Source organism: Rattus norvegicus, chromosome 15, assembly GCF_021556685.1.
Source record: "Rattus norvegicus strain SHRSP/BbbUtx chromosome 15, alternate assembly SHRSP_T2T, whole genome shotgun sequence".
Lineage (NCBI taxonomy): Eukaryota > Metazoa > Chordata > Mammalia > Rodentia > Muridae > Rattus > Rattus norvegicus.
Genome location: NC_141548.1, coordinates 28,002,042 through 28,018,372, shown reverse-complemented (window position 1 = coordinate 28,018,372; position 16,331 = coordinate 28,002,042). Strand labels below are relative to the sequence as shown.

Sequence of the window (16,331 nt, the reverse complement as noted above, 5' to 3'; positions counted from 1 at the left end):
TGGGCAGCTCTGGGCACGTGGGGGACTTGGGCTGGTGACAGGGTTGTTTGGTGTGTGGTTTGGAGAGGGGAGTATGCTTAGTACATGCAGGTCAGGGTCTCAGGCTGCCAGGAGAATTATTACAAGACAGTGGTATGCATACTTCAGGCTAGTGCGGTCCCAGGCTGCTAAACTACTTCCCATGTCCTGCCCACCATGACTGTCCTCTGACTCTGTGATCTGCGGACAGGAGGAACACATTGTATCTGTGAGTCGGGATGGGACCTTGAAAGTGTGGGACCGTCAGGGTGTGGAGCTGACCAGCATCCCTGCCCATTCCGGACCCATTAGCCAGTGTGCGGCTGCTCTGGAACCCCGTCCAGGTATCGACCTGCTAGCCTTTCCCCTTTTCCCCCTTTATTTCCTCCTCTTCCATTTCCTGTTCCTCTTTTTCAGTACTAGAGTTTAAACCTAGGACTGGTGCTTGCTAGGCCAGCCCTCCGTTATAGGCCTTTGACACTGGGCCTAGCCATTCCCTCTGAGTTGGTTTCCCTGTCTTTTCAGCTGGACAGCCTGGATCAGAGCTTCTGGTGGTGACTGTTGGACTGGATGGGGCCACAAAGCTGTGGCATCCCCTGTTGGTGAGTTCTCTGCAAGAACTGGAGTAGGGACGTGACAGAGAAGGTGTACGGGATGACCTTTGCAACCCTCTTCTTCCTAGGTGTGCCAAATACATACCCTGCAGGGACACAGTGGTCCAGTCACAGCTGCTGCTGCTTCAGAGGCCTCAGGCCTCCTGCTGACCTCAGACAATAGCTCTGTACGACTCTGGCAGATCCCTAAGGAAGCAGGTGAGGGAGGGGGAGAGGGAGGTCATATAAAGGAAGGTGAGTGGAACAAGGGATACCAGGGTAGCCTAATAACTCTTTATCCCATCCACCCATCCAGTTGCCCAATTTTGTTCTCCCCCTCCCTTTCCCTCTCCCCTCCCCCTTCCCCTCCCTTTCCCTCTCCCCTCCCTCTCCCCCTCCCCCTTCCCCTCCCTTTCCCTCTCCATTCCTTCTCCCCTCCCCCTTCCCCTCCCTTTCCCTCTTCCTCTCCCTCTCTCTATGTGTCCAGTGTCTCACTCTGTAGGCTTAGCCAGCCTAGAACTTGCTATATAGACCAGGCTGGCCTTAGACTCAGAGAGGTCCCTGGTGCTAGGATTAAAGGAGTGCACCGCTCCTGAGAGCCCAGTGCAGAGTTCTTAGTGCGTTCTCTCCTTTCTTCTCCAGATGATACCTGCAAACCTAGGAGTTCTGCGGTCATCACCGCTGTGGCGTGGGCACCAGATGGTTCTCTGGTGGTGTCTGGAAATGAAGCTGGGGAACTAACGCTGTGGCAGAAAGCGCAGGCTGTGGCTACGGCACGGGTATCTTGGTCTATATGAATTCTGTCCACCCGTGTGTTTAATGGAACCTCTGTGGGTTGGAGTTTTGCCTGCATGCCTGGGAGGTGAAAGGTTTATGCTCGTCCTTCAAAAGTACTGAACTAAACCTGCTTCGTACACAGGCTCCAGGCCGCGTCAGTGACCTGATCTGGTGCTCCGCAAATGCATTCTTTGTTCTCAGTGCTAATGAAAATGTCAGTGAGTGGCAAGTGGAACTGAGGAAAGGTTCAACATGCACCAATTTCAGGTGAAGCAAGGCAGCCGCTGATGGGAATGGCTACGTATACCAGGATTTTGTTATATGATCTTTCTATGCCTGCCTTCGGGTGGGACTGTGATAGGATGTCAGCTGCCCCTGGCTTTATTGGTTGTTTTATTGATCTCTGTGTGTATATGTGGCAAGGAATTGGGGCAGCAAAGTCATTTTGCTTCCTACTACTTTATTTGTGAGTAGCCCCTGTGGAGTTGAGTAGCCTGAGGGAGGTTAGCCAAAGTAGTGCCTTTCTCGTTTGTTCTGTCTTTATAGTCTTCATCTGTGTGCTCAGGGGTCAGAGAACAATCTGAGGGAATTGGCTCACCTACCAACATGTGGGTTCAGGCGATCAAAGTCAGGTAGTCAGGCTTGTTGGCAAGTGCCCTTACCCACTAAGCCCTCTCGCCTGCCTCGGTCTTGTAAGTTTAAATGAATAATTTTTTTTTTTTTAAGATTTATTTATTTTATTTATATGAGTACACTGTAGGTGTGTCTGACACACCAGAAGAGGGCATCTGATCCCATGACAGATGGTTGTGAGCCACCATGTATTTGCTGGGATTTGAACTCAGGACCTCTGGAAGAGCAGTCAGTGCTCTTAACCCACTGAGTCATCTCTCCATGAATGATTCTTAAATACCTACTTGATGACAAGTTCTGGGCCAGACAGTGTGCTACCAGTGAATTGTTTTTATTTATTTGTTTGTTTTGCTTTTGCTTTTCAAAGCAGAGTTTCTGTGTGCTCCTAGATATCTTGGAAATTGCTGTGTAGATCAGGTTGGCATCAAACTCAGAGATCCACCTGCTTCTGCCTCCTGAATGCTGGGATTAAAGACATGTGCCAGCCACGGTCTGGCTTTATTGACCAAGCCAGCTCAGTCAGTCAACAGGGTCTCAGTGAGGATTAAAGAGAGAAAAGACAATTAGACAACATTATAACATGACTCCAGCCAGTGCTGAAGCTGAAGCAGGTTTCTTTTTTTTCCTGTCTGCTTTTATATCATTCTGGGTACATACAAAGAATAGGGTCAGTTCTTAGATCAAAGGCAAAGTAGTCAGACAAAGCAATAAACAAAGTCCCATGGTGACTGTGTAAAGGCTTGTTAGGATGACCAAGATAAAAAGAATATCATACGTTCCTCAGCTGTATTTACCTTGAGCCTACTTCCTTGTCCTAGCCCAATGTCAAATTCCTGCTAAATTCCTAGAAGGCAGCACCAAGAGCCCACACTTTATTCTTTGGGGGTTTGATACTGGAATCAAGCAGTGCCCACACATGCCCAACACAGACTCCAGCGTTGGTCAATGCCCTGCTCTGTGATCTGAGTTTTAGAGCAGGGACATGATGGTAGGGAAGAGGATAGAGTGGTAAAGAGATGGTGAAGGTAGGGAGACCTTGTACAGCTCTGCTCTGCCTTGTAGAAAGACTTAATAGGGGCCCTGGCCTGGGCGGTAGACAGGAGAAGATGCAAAACTGAGCGTGTGCTGAAGGTGTTGTGGGGTATCCACCAGAGAACACTACTTGGGCACAGGTCTAAGCCAATAGAAAGTCTTTATTGGGGCTGGGGGTTTAGCTCAGTGGTAGAGCGCTTACCTAGGAAGCGCAAGGCCCTGGGTTCGGTCCCCAGCTCCGAAAAAAAGAACCAAAAAAAAAAAAAAAAAAAAAAGAAAGTCTTTATTGCTGGTCAGAGACTACACTGGGTATTTGGGATCCCGAGCCTCTCTCAGGGTGAGCTTTTTTTTTTTTTTTTTTTTTTAAATTCTTTTTTTTTTTTTTTTTTTTCGGAGCTGGGGACCGAACCCAGGGCCTTGCGCCTGCTAGGCAAGTGCTCTGCCACTGAGCTAAATCCCCAACCCCTCAGGGTGAGCTTTTAAGCACAAAAAAATCCCTTGGGTTGACATATTTCAGTTAACAAGAACAGTTAGCCAGAAGCGGAACTGCAGAAGCCAAAAGGCAAAGTTAGTACACAAAGACACATAGATACTTTTCCAGAACTAAAGGATTAGGCCTTTCTGCTGAGTTTCCCAGCCTAAAGGGCACTGCCATTATGGAGTCAATTGTGCTGAGGTTGGAGGCCTCTGTGTTACAGAGGAAGCATCCACAGAACTCATTTTTTTTTAAATATTTATTTATTTATTATGCATACAGTGTTCTGCCTGCATGCATGCCTGCAGGCCAGAAGAGGGCATCAGATCTCATTACAGATGGTTGTGAGCCACCATGTGGTTGCTGGGAATTGAACTCAGGTCCTCTGGAAGAGCAGTCAGTGCTCTTAACCGCTGAGCCATCTCTCCAGCCCACAGAACTTATAGATGGAAGTAAAAGACAGCAATGTTAGAGCATCTTCTCTCGAGCAAGTAAGGGAGAATGATGGTGGATGTTGACATAAGGAGGACAGGTGTTGGGAATAGAGCTCAGTGCTCGAGTGCTTGTCTGAATCCTGCCAGAGGCTCTGGGTCTGATCCCAGTACAGGAGCAGGCAAGCATGCACACAAATGGTTAGGAGCGGATATCCAGGGCAGGTCAGCATGTTTTATACTTCATTCGTGAGGAGAGTATAGGAAAGTACATTCATGAGGAATACTTGAGCATCTGAAAGGTTAGCTTAGGGATTGCCCTTCTCGGTTTGTTTGTGTCTTCTGCACTACAGACTTTATCTGAAGAGAGTTCTGCAGGAGGACTTGGGAGTCTTGACAGGTATGGCCCTGGCGCCTGACGGCCAGTCTCTCATTTTGATGAAAGAGGATGTAGAATTGCTACAGATGAAGCCCGGGTCTACTCCATCTTCGATCTGGTAAGATCTAAAAATGCCTTTTCCTCTTGGGTTGAAAAGAAGGAGAAGAAGTGGGTTAGTGGTTACCCTGAGACTGAGTCGGACTCAGGGTAAAGCACTGGGGCCTGGAGAGGCAGTCCTGGGCTCAGTCTCTTCCTTTCTTATAAACAGCAGGAGGTATGCAGTGCATTCTTCTATACTGTGCACCAGCAAAGACTATGGCCTGTTTTACCTGCAGCAGGGAAACTCTGGATCTCTTTCTATCTTGGTGAGCCCTGTTTGGGTGTGTTAAAACGAACATTTGCATAGAACCAATGCATTTAAACACTGGATCCCATCGTGGAGGATATGGGGAGGGAAAGGCAGGTGGCTCCAGTGCTCTCAGTGCTCTTCCCCTGGAGCAATCTTTGGATGCGAGTTTCCATGTAAGACTTCACTATGCGAAACAGAGTTGTAAAATTTTTTGCAAGTCAGAAACCTAGGAGGTCTTTCTTTCCTTCATTCTTCCTTTCTCTTGTTCTTCTCTCTTTTTCTTTGCCTTTCTTGTTTTCTTTTTCTTCCCTCTCCCTTCCTTCCTTTTTCCTTCCTTCCTTTTTCCTTTTTTCCTTCCTTCCTTCCTCCCTTTTCCTTCCTTCCTTCCTTTTTCCTTCCTTCCTTTTTCCTTCCTTCCTTCCTTTTTTCCTTCCTTCCTTCCCTTCTTTCTATTCCTTTCTCCTTCCCCTCCCTTCATCCCTCCCTCCCTCCCTCCTTTCCTTCTTCCCTTCCTTCCAGTCATTTTGAGGCAAGGGCTCATTATGTAGCCATGACTGACCTGGAGCTCACTGATACCTGCTTGCCTCTGCTTCCTGAGTGCTAGGAGATGTGTGACACTGTGCTCAGTTCTTTTTTTCATCTTTAAATTATTTGTGTGTGTGTGTGTGTGTGTGTGTGTGTGTGTGTGTGTGTGTGTGTGTGTGTGTTTGGGGGCACTTGTAAGCCATAGTATGTTTGTGGAAGTTAGAAGACAACTTGTTGAGGTTAGTTCTCTCCTACTGTGTGGGTTCTAGAGAGCAAACTCAGAGTTACTCAGTTGTTCAGCTTGCTGGCAATTACTCCTACCTGCCGAGCCATCTCTCTAATCCTCTATTCCCCCCACCCCCCAGGCTTTCTGTGCAGCCCTGGCTGTCCTGTCTGGGGACTCACTCCATATAGCAGGCAGGCTGGTTTAGAACTCAGAGATACTCCTCCCTAATTCTGGGATTAAAGGCTTGTGCCAGCCACCATTTCAGGCCTGTGTCCTAGTTTTCTTAATTGTGATTTTTTTTTTTGACCTCTGTCAGTGTTAGCATTTTGAGGTCAAGGGCTACATTATGTTTCTGTCATGGCGCATGGTGCAGTTACCTCAGAGATGCTTTACACTTAACTGATTGGGGTTCTGTCAGAGCTAGATTTCATTTCCGAGATTCCTGAGGTCTCTTGTTTCTGGAAAGTTTAAGAAATCCCAATCTGATACCTACTAAGTCACCTACAAAGTCTGTCTAAGTAGCAGTGATTCTGTTCCTAAATACGTACTTAAGTGAAGTAAGTGGACATAGTCCCCAAATGCCAGGCACAGGCACAGGCACATCCGTGTCAGCTTAATTCAACATAGCCATACCTGGACATGTAACTCAGCATATAGCTGTGTGACGGAAAAGGCAGAACATGACACTGAGTGTTGACACATGGGAAAACACAGACATATTGGTCTGCAAAGGAAGCCAGACACAAAACATGTCCACACTACCGAGATCTCACTTAAGTGGAGTTTGTAATAATTGGAGTACATCATGACACTAAAATCTGCTGCCAGCTTTGGGGTCTCTCCTACCAATTGGGATGGGGCATGAGAACAACATCAGATGTTAGAAATGTTCCCCAGCTCCACCTCAGGGGACTTCATGAGTGGATTCTGCATGCGTCCATTTGATGCACATACTTTATTCGCAGGTGTGGTGGGTTTTTGGTTTTTGTCTTTTGTTTGTGTTTTTTTAAAAAAAATATATAAAATATGTGTATATATATATATATATATATATATATATATATATATATAATATATATATCCTGACTATCTTAGAGCTTTGGTAGTGGAATTGTGTCATGAACTAAACAAAGTTACCTATCCACCTATCCCTTCACAGGAGCAGGAGGAGTCAGGGAAGTTTGAAAAGACCCTGGACTTCAATCTGAACTTAAATAATCCTAATGGGTCCCCAGTATCAATCACTCAGGCTGAACCTGAGTCTGGTTAGTGGCAGTAGAAGGACCAGAGTGGTCTTTCTGGGCTGGCTTAGGGGAGGCTGGTGGGTCCTAAAGGCCTGAGCCCTGGCTAACTCTGCTCTTAAAATGGCAGGGTCCTCGCTTTTGTGTGCTACCTCTGATGGGATGCTGTGGAACTTATCTGAGTGTACCCCAGAAGGAGAGTGGGTCGTAGATAACATCTGGCAGAAAAAATCAAGAAACCCTAAAAGTCGAACTCCGGGGACAGATTCGTCCCCAGGCTTATTCTGCATGGATAGCTGGGTAGAACCCACACATTTAAAGGCACGGCAGTGTAAAAAGGTGAGCTTGGAGGGAGGCAGTTCCAAATCTGACGCAGCAGCCCTTGCTGCTTCTGTCATTGAAAGGCCTCCCTGAGAACTCATGCTGTTCTCCTCCTCTCCGAGATTCACTTGGGCTCTGTCACGGCCCTCCATGTGCTGCCCGGATTGCTGGTGACTGCTTCAGAGGACAGAGATGTTAAGCTGTGGGAGAGACCCAGTATGCAGCTGGTAAGTGTGGGTCTGTGTGTGTGTACGTGTGTGCACAAGCTAAGAAGGGACTAGTGCAAGAAAACGAATGTAGGATAAGGTGTGAAAAAGAGATGAAAGTTGTTTTCTTCACTCTCTCTTGGGGTGGCCTAAGGTATTTATTTGAGAGAAAGGTAATAAGGAGACCGCAGGCTGATAGCCTCACCTCCCCCATTTCTGTTCCTGCCTCAGCTCGGCTTGTTCCGATGTGAAGGGCCGGTGAGCTGTCTGGAACCTTGGATGGAGCCCAGCTCTCCCCTGCAGCTTGCTGTGGGAGATGCACAAGGAAACTTGTATTTTCTATCTTGGGAATGAAGATGAAGAATCAGGACAAAGATGGTGTCACCGGATGATGGTCACCTGAAGACACCAGTGTCTATATTCTTAATAAGGTTATAAAATAAAGTGTTGGAAGATCTAACGTGTAAGCCTGCTTGTCTTCTCTAGTGGATTTAGATCAACAGGGAAGGATATGAATGCTCTTTCCCAATTTAACATTCATTCTTATAAGAACTGCAAGAAAATGAGCCACATCTTTAATAGGTAGGCTCTATTCCTGTGTCCCTTTCTGGCCTAAGTTCTAAGGTTCCATTCTGGTCAGAAGGGAGGAAGACTCTTGGTGACCAGTACTTAGCTTGATGAGACCTGAGGGGCTCTTGTTTGATCATGGGAGGAGGTAAGAATGAGTTAAAGTCAGTAGACTTGTGAGCATTTAGGAAGAAACAGACAGACCTAGGACGGTGCTAGGTTCCTGTCACAGACACAGTCCTCTCCCCAGAGCTAACTGGCCAGAGGGAGAAGTCGAGGCATCAAAGGCAGAGTCTTTTGACTTTACATTCAACTTGTAAGCACTCATTAATAGACTAATTGGCATTCTTGAACAAAATCACAAACCTATTTCTCCCTCAAATTGAAGTTCATGGAGCTGGAGAGATGACTCTATGGTTAAGAGCACTGGCCACTCATACAGAGGACTGGGTTTTGAGTCTCGGTCCCTACATGGTGGCTTACAGCTCGCTGTAACTCCAGTTCCAGGAAGTCCATCGCCCTCTCTGGCCTCCATAGGCACTGCACACATGTGGTACACAGGTGTACATGTAGCCAAAGCACTCATACACATAAAATAAAAATAGATCTTTTCATCAAGTGTTCTTTTAAAAGAGTCAGCTATGGTATTCATAATTTCTGTTCAGAGGCAGGGGCATTTGGGAGGTAGATTTTTAATTCGAGGCTAGCCTGGTCTATAGGAAGAGTTCCAGGACAACCAGAATTATATAGAGAAACCCTATTCTGAAGAACAAAGGAAAAATGAAACCACAATGAAGTCGATAAAGCTTACATGCTGACAAGTGGAATAATCATGTCACAGATTTACATTGATACTTACTTATGACGTTCTGTCCTTGAACTCAGAGTTCTGTCAAACTCCTTCCTCACCTCCCAAGTGCTGGGATTAAAGGTGTGTGATACCATGTCTGACTCTGTAAACATTACTGTAAAGCATAGCATGTGACTGTGTTAGGAGGCCAAGGAAGGAGGCTTTCTCTTGAAATCTAGGCCATCCTGGCCTACGTAGCCAGTTCTAAGACAGCTGGGTATCTACAGTGAGATCCTGTCTTAAAAGACAAAATGAGGGGCCAGTGTAGTGACTTAGTTAATAAATGCACTGGCTGCACACAGATACTTCAGACACACATACACATTCTTAAAAATAAATCTTAAAAAAAGCAGAGTGTGGCTGCACTGCCTGTAATCCAGCATTGGAGGGCAAAGGACTGAAGGGCTGGGACTTGCTAAGCATCAGCCTTTCTCCAGATTCAGAGCCCTGTATCAAGGGGAGTGTGCAGAGTGCTAGTGCACACATCCAACACCTTCCGCTAACCTCCGTGTGTGCACACAGGCGTGCACAACACAAGGAATGAGTGCTTGGAGAGGTAAAACCCAAAGAAGCCATAGTTAAGATTTATACGATTTTATTAAACAAAATATCAAAAAGTTTAAGAACAAAGTATTGCTTGGTTTTTGTTTGAAGATGAGATTCTCTCTGGCTTGTTTGATCAACATTCACCACAGCTGCAGAAAATTAAATTGAATCTTTAGAAGGTATCGCATATGGACCTGGCTGGGGCTATAAACAATAAACTCATTGTAGTTGAGGGTGTAGCCCTCTGGATTGAGAATTCCTGTGTCACTTGCTGGTCCTAAGGGCACTGTACTCCCATTCCTGCCAAGTAGAAGAAAATATGTCAAAATCAGCATTTTGTCCAGAGTTGAAATAGACAGTAGATTGATTCTTAACAATTAGAAGTACGTCTTCCAGCAGCCTCAGTTCAGAATACTTACAGGGTGATGAAGTGGGCAGGGCTGGGAGCCATCTTTCCCATCCCCTTGGTGCTATGCTTGCCCTGAAGCAATCCTTCTGCCTTAGGGTTGGCCTCCAGCAGTTCATTACACTGACCCAGAGCTACCTGCAAAGCAAGAGATCCCAGAATGCCTGCTGTACCCGGGCAAGAATAGGTGCTTCTGGAGCCACCCAGAACGTTCTGATTGGCATTTTATTCCTTTACTTTAGTAGAAGAGTCTAATGCAATGGGAATGCCATTCCACATGAATTTCTTGAACCCAAAGTCAAATTTTCTCAATGAAAAATCTGACAATAAATTAGAGATCGTAGCTGTGCCCTTTGCCTTACCTCTGACAGAAGAAGCAATCCTGTATTCTTCAGGCGAGAAGCAAAGCAGTAATTGGCACTCTTGGACGACATGTCAGCAAAGTAGATTCCTTTCCCAAACTGAAATAAATCAACAGAACTGGAGATCAGCTGCCTAATCCACTCCATGAGAAGGCCCTGGCATGGTGGACACCTTTTAGTCCTGCACTCAGAAGGCAGAAGCAGGCAGATCTCTGAGTCTGAGTGCAGCCTGGTCTACACAGCACGTTGCAGACTACACAGCGAAACCCTGTCTCAAACCAAAACCAAAACCAAAAAAAACCAACCAACCAACCCCAACCAATCAACCAAACAAAACTCTATGAGGAGGAAGACAGCATTGAATATGAGGCTCTGTTCTCATAAACACAACATACTCCCTCCCCCACTGTCCTTTCCCTATCAGTTCAAGAGACAACAAAAACAGCTAGACTTTTGCCTTTGGGGAGAAAAGACATATCTTTTTAGAATTTAAAGAAAGAGGGACACAGCAAAACAGCAATGTGGTTTTTAGTGAGAGATTTTAACTCTTTCCAAGAAGTACCACCTAATCCTGGGTGGGAGACCAAAGTTATTATTGTCCGTTTTCTTCTCCCTTTGGGCTCCTAGCCTTCAATCTCTACTTACCATATAACCTGTGATGGGAGCCTCAGGTGGGGCGACTCTAAGTCCGTGGCTCAGGATCCCCACCCAGTTACTCAGCCTGGAACCATGCCAGAGCAGCATCCTAAGAAAGAGCCATTAGTTTTCTTTTCTCTTGCAAACATCAATCGCAAATTCAAGACAAACCAACACAGAACTGCCTCTGCCACCCTCCAAGTTCCTTCACTGCCTTTCAGCCAAGGAAATGCCTACTCAGCCCAGAGCTGACTCAGACCTGTTAGGAAGGTCCTTTCTGAAGGCCTCTTTCTCCCCTTCCTTCTCTACTTCGAAAACTTCCAGCAAGGTCATAGTATAGTCCTTATGTGTAGGAGCATGGGTAGACTGTAAGTACTGGGAAATCACCTATGGAAAAGAATTACGAATAGCAAATGTGCACTCCGTAAGAGACTGGACTGAGCTGAAGGACGCAGGGCTTCTGAAGCTGGCAGAACTTTCTGTCCCCAACCAAACAAGCCTCACAATGAGTTAGAAAGAGCTCTACATTCCCAAGTTGCTGGTAAATACAGGGATGGGAAGGACAGGTTTGACTGGAGTAAGACTGTGAAGATAAATGACTGTTTTTATTACTTTGAACTCATGACTTTCATGGTCCAGAGGACGCAAAGCACAACGTAGGTTTCTATAGTGTTGGTCCAGTGGGTGTTCTAGGCCTTGGCGCTCTGACTTCACCAGCTTAAGGGCAATTTCAATGTCTCCCAATGCCTAAGAAAATGAAATAAAGAATCAGTGCGAAGGAACTCAGGAGAAGAGACTGGAAACTTACAAAAGCATTCACACCTCACCTCCAGCAGTTTTACTTTGTCTGACAGTTCTTTCTCTGTCCGGATTACAGGAGGGATGGAGAGTCTAAGGACAGATACCATCACAATGAGCAGTCTGATTTGTGGATACAAGATGCATGACTGAAAAACAGGTCCTTGGAAAACTGATATTTGTCTTCTTACTAAAGAGAAAAGAGCTGGCCCTGGTGGTGTATACCTTTAATCCCAGACTCAGGAGGAGGGGTAGGAAGATGTGAGTTGAGTTCAAGGCCAGCCTGGTCTGCAGAGTGAGTTCCAGGACAGCTAGAACTACATAGAGACACTTTTGTCTCAAAACAAACAAGTAAACAAATAAAGAAACAAAGGGTTTCCTATTTGAAAGAGAGAGACCTGTGAAGACTTCAAAGCCCAAGTATATAAACCAGTCATTTGGATTCAGAAAGGTGGTATTTGTGAGATTATAGCCTTCTTAAAGAACAGAAGGGGTAGGATTTGCAAGGTGTTTTCTCAGTGGCTAGATATAGGCTTTTCATGTTTTTGCATTTTAAGCGTTTCATTTTTTATTTTGTGGGGTCGGGGTCCATTCTCTCTTGAGTTGGTAGCATTCACTTGGTCAGGAATACAGTTCTAATAAGTTGGGAAATTATGCCCCATATTTCTTTTGTTTTGTCCTTGAGGTAAGAGTCAAGGCTGACCTCAAACTCACTAAGTAGCTTTTCCCTGCCTCCTGAGTGCTAGCGTCCCTTATTCTAAGCTAGCTACAAATCATACTGGATCCAGTTCTATTTAAGATGACAAATAAAAAATTAAGAGAACCATAGCCTCTGTGGCCGCTTACGGCACGAGTAGAAGAGCAAAGTAAAGAGATAGCACGACCTTACCCAAAGTCATGAGGGATCCGGGTGTAGAATTCATTGCATGCCTCAACAAGCGCTCGCCCATGCTGGCCAGCACGGATACAATCCTCAATCTTCTTGAGAGACTGGTAGCCTGCCTTGATCTGCGCCACTGTCAGTTTTCCTGGAGGCCCAGCCAGAGATCAGACTCCAGAGTAGGGTCCCATCCTTGTATAGTGTATATCCCTGCCCAATAACAAGTCAATTCCTCGCAACCCCCTTCTCAATCCCGTTTCCCTCCCTCAGGACTTTCAGTAAAGTGCAACTAGAGATGAGATTGCTCACTGCAGAGACAGGACAATGAGGGGCTGGGGCAGAGTCTGAGTCCTACCGAGTGGGGCCCTCTTGGTGTCATACTTCATCTCAATCATCATCTCTTCCATGGTCTGCACGTTACAGATCAACTTTAGCAGCTCCTGGACTCGAAGATCCAGCTGTGACTCTGGCTTCGAAGTTTCCTCTTTTGTTTTATTTTCATCCTGTAGCAAAATAAACACCACTTCTAACAACTGTAGGGAGCAGTTCCACTGTGATCCTCTGTGCTCGAATGCTGCTACGTTTCTATTAGGAATCTAGTTAGAGTAGCCAATGTGATTTCCACCCTGATTTGTTAGTGCTCCCTCACAGTGAAGCACTCAAAGGGAGAACAAAAGGCCCTTTCAGTTACGTAAACACAGCTCTTACACCCCAGACCTTCTGATCATATTAACCCATTTGTGCAAATTATTTTTCTTCCTTTTTGTGGGTCTTAGTTTTGAACCCAGGGCCTTGTGCATGCTGGGCAAACATTCTACTTCAGATCTTGCACTTCAAGTCCTTCACAGTGATAAAGCTAGTTTAAATAGCTTCTCAGTTTGGTCCTTTATTCATCTTCTCTGGGTCTATAACACTGAACTTCTAGAAGCAGGCGTTGGATTTCAGAAGAATTCTAGTACATAACAGAGAAGACCAGAAAGGCATATTCTGGTCCTTTGTGATGAGATGAGAGAGAGTTATCTCAGAGGTGGGAAGCAGCAGTGACTCCTACCATCCCAGCCTCTTTTGGTCTTGGCCTGATCTCCAGTGCCTGGCTAGACCTCCCCGACTCAGACACTCCTTCTGCAGAGCCAGCGTACCTCAGTGCTGGCAGCATAGTCCATCTGCAACATGTCGTATTTTCCAGGTACTTTCTCAAAGTTCTCACGATCCTCCCAATTGTTTTTAGTTTTGTCAAGGAATCTGTGGAGCCCAAGGTAGTGGGAAAATCATATGAATCAAGGTTCATTGTCAGAGGGAAGCATACAGAAATTCCCCAACGTAGTTTCTCAATAATTTGTGTCTCCTCACAGCTCAGGCCCACCTCGGTGTTTGGTGGTGTGAACTGTAAATCAGGACACTGAATGCACAGAAATCCCAGAACAAAGGAGTCATGCAGAACTGGGAGAAAAGAAAAGTTTCCCAGGCTTCCCAAAAGCCCGGAGACAGAATGTATAGAAGAACAGGTAGATAAGCAATACTTCTAGACAGGAGACATGCTTCTAGATTCGAGAAAGTCTGTTCTCAAAATCAACCCCACAAGTTTAATGCTGGTGTCTCTAATTTCTTAGATTTGCTTGCTTTGTTTAAAAAATATTCTTCTGGTCAACTTCCAGGTTGATTTAATAACTGGCTGAAGGTACAACTGCATGCTTTAATCACAGGGAGTCAGAATAGCGATGAATGAGATCTATGCCAAATCATCCTTGCAGGAAACATTGCAACAGGAGAGAGCCAAGAAGGGCATGTTTTTAAACTCAATTAGCACTTACTTTTTCTGAAATATTTCTTTTGCTTTGTTGAGGTCACCAGAACAAGCCACCAAGCTGTGCTGCCCTGTTTTCCCAACTGCAAAGTAAATGCCATACATAGGATGGTTCCTTGCCCTAGACCCCGAGTGTAGCTCTCCAGTAGTAACAAGCCATCTCTCTACAGTCTCTGCTTACTGTCTGACTAATAGGCAGGGAAGAGAGGAGAGAAAGGTGAAGGGGCTTAGGCAAGCCATCACACTGAAGCAGTGTCATAGCCTATAAGCAGCTGTCAGTCCAGTACAGGGGTCTTCTCAATCTCACCAAGCTTCCCAATGTAGACGCCTGCCACTCCCCAACCTCAAAAGCCCATCTGGATTCCTGAGCCATTTGGAGACCTAAACCTGCTCACTGCATTGCCTCTGGGGTTCTGAATGACAACTCAATCCATCATAAAGCCTTTACCTCGGCCCCACCTCATCCACACACTGAAGTTCTGCTGGGCATCATCTTCTAACAGCTGGATAAGGTAGTACTTGTTGTTGTTGAACTGGAGATTGGTCTGTGGAAGAACAGTAACATAAAAGGAGTTAGTTCTACAACTGGAGGCCACAGTACCCGCAGTATTTCTTTTGTTATAGCTGTCCAGTAATTGCCACAGTGAAAAGCACAGCATGATGAAACAAATGGATCTTGAGAGAATAAGGATATAAATGGGAACCTAACATTTCACTCTTGGAAATTAAAAGTCAGTCTTGGAAGCTTCCTGAAACCCACTATCCAACCTACTACATTAATGGAATCCCTTCGATGGCTCCCTCCATAGACATTTTTCGCTCTACATTGTTAAGACAGGGTCTCTCCTGAACCTGGAGCTCACAGGCAAGCCCATGTGTCCTCTTGTCTCTGTCTCCTTGTTGCTAGGACTCAAATATAAGCCACTGTATTCAGCTTGTTATTTAGGTGCTGGGGATCCAAACTCAGGTCCTCAGGTGTATACTGCAGGAGTCAGTGACTCAGGCAGCTCTGGCCCGGCTTATGATAGTTTAGGTATAAGTAACACAAAGGAATACTAGTGAGCTGTAAAATGACATATATTAGATTGAAGTGAGTGGCTGGGAGAAAACCCAGTCAGAAAAGTACATGCTAAACAACCATTAGACCTTGAGTTCAATCCCCAAAACCCACGTGAAAACTTGAGCATGGCAATGCACATTTGGAGTCCAAGCTCTGAGTTGGCAGAGACACGGGTAAGCATACATTTGTACTCACAAGCACAAAAGTAGATACATTCAAATATGAGTCATATCCAGGAAATAACAAAGAAAATATCTATTCAAAACAATGAGCGTGTGCGAGAGAAAGATGAAGACATACACAGACAGAGAAGACTAGGGGCTGGAGAGATGGTTCAGTGGTTTAAAATACTGACTGTTCTTCCAGAGGACCTGGGTCTAATTCCCCGCACCCACATGGCGGCTCACAAATGTCTGTAACTCCAGTTCTAGGGGATCTGACACCCTCACACAGACACACTTGTAGGCAAAACACCAACACATAAAATAAAAATGAATCACTGATAAAAGATTGGTTAGGGATCTAGCTCTGTGTAGAACCTTGTTTGACAAGCACAAGGCACTGGGTTTGGTCTCTCGAACTGGGAGAAAAAAAAGAAAGAAACAGAAAATTGTGGTGCACACACTTATAACTCTAACTCTTAGGAGGCTGAGGCCAGCCTGGTCTACAGTGACTGCCAGGCTGGTAAGGGCAGCATGGCAACACAAACACGCAAAGATAAGGGTCGGCGGGCTCCACACATGAGCTGGGGTGTGTGTGCCTCCTCCCACCAGGCACACACAACAATAATAGCTTTTAAAATTAAAAAAACAGTAACTATACATGTTTAAAAATGTCAGTATGAACTGGGTTAGATAGCTGTGTCCCTACAGGATCCTAGTCCTATAGATATGGAAGCAGGAGGACTGCAAGTTCAAGGCCTATCTGTGCTACACAGACAGAACCCCACAAAACAAACCAACCAACAAATAAAATCTTTACCATGGGCAAAAAGTAAATCATAATATAATCAAAAGTCAATGTCAATTTTGGGAAAATGGGAGCCATTTATATTATGAGGAACCTCTAATAACCTGGGCAAGCCAAGGGCTCAGTGGGTAAAGGCACTCCCTGCCAAGCCCACCAATGCTGGGAGTAAGGGCGTGTATCACTATACCCGGCTGAGAACTAACTCAAATTGTCCTTTGTTCTCCACACAAATAAACTAAATAAATGT

The 16,331-nt window shown here is 45.5% G+C and overlaps 2 protein-coding genes across 6 annotated transcripts in view; one reads left to right on the top strand and one right to left on the bottom strand.

The window, feature by feature from the left end:
- The window catches only part of Tep1 (telomerase associated protein 1), a 47,627-nt gene extending 39,961 nt beyond the window's left edge, over positions 1-7,666 (top strand). The window contains 11 exon segments of the mRNA NM_022591.2: positions 230-362; positions 544-620; positions 701-830; positions 1,254-1,390; positions 1,531-1,655; positions 4,313-4,456; positions 4,607-4,703; positions 6,598-6,703; positions 6,810-7,018; positions 7,123-7,227; positions 7,438-7,666. Coding sequence (NP_072113.1) covers positions 230-362; positions 544-620; positions 701-830; positions 1,254-1,390; positions 1,531-1,655; positions 4,313-4,456; positions 4,607-4,703; positions 6,598-6,703; positions 6,810-7,018; positions 7,123-7,227; positions 7,438-7,560 — 1,386 coding nt within the window. The 3' untranslated portion in view covers positions 7,561-7,666.
- Positions 7,667-9,201: 1,535 nt separating this feature from the next.
- The window catches only part of Parp2 (poly (ADP-ribose) polymerase 2), a 10,224-nt gene continuing 3,094 nt past the window's right edge, over positions 9,202-16,331 (bottom strand). For 2 of the 5 annotated variants that reach the window (XM_087585173.1, XM_087585174.1), the window contains 11 exons: positions 14,504-14,600; positions 13,391-13,493; positions 12,607-12,754; positions 12,261-12,399; positions 11,401-11,464; positions 11,186-11,320; positions 10,833-10,960; positions 10,583-10,682; positions 9,938-10,036; positions 9,589-9,713; positions 9,202-9,469 (listed from right to left, as the gene is read on the bottom strand). In XM_087585173.1, the coding sequence (XP_087441299.1) occupies positions 9,310-9,469; positions 9,589-9,713; positions 9,938-10,036; positions 10,583-10,682; positions 10,833-10,960; positions 11,186-11,320; positions 11,401-11,464; positions 12,261-12,399; positions 12,607-12,754; positions 13,391-13,423 (1,131 nt within the window). In that variant the 5' untranslated portion in view covers positions 13,424-13,493; positions 14,504-14,600 and the 3' untranslated portion in view covers positions 9,202-9,309. 5 annotated transcript variants of the gene reach the window in all.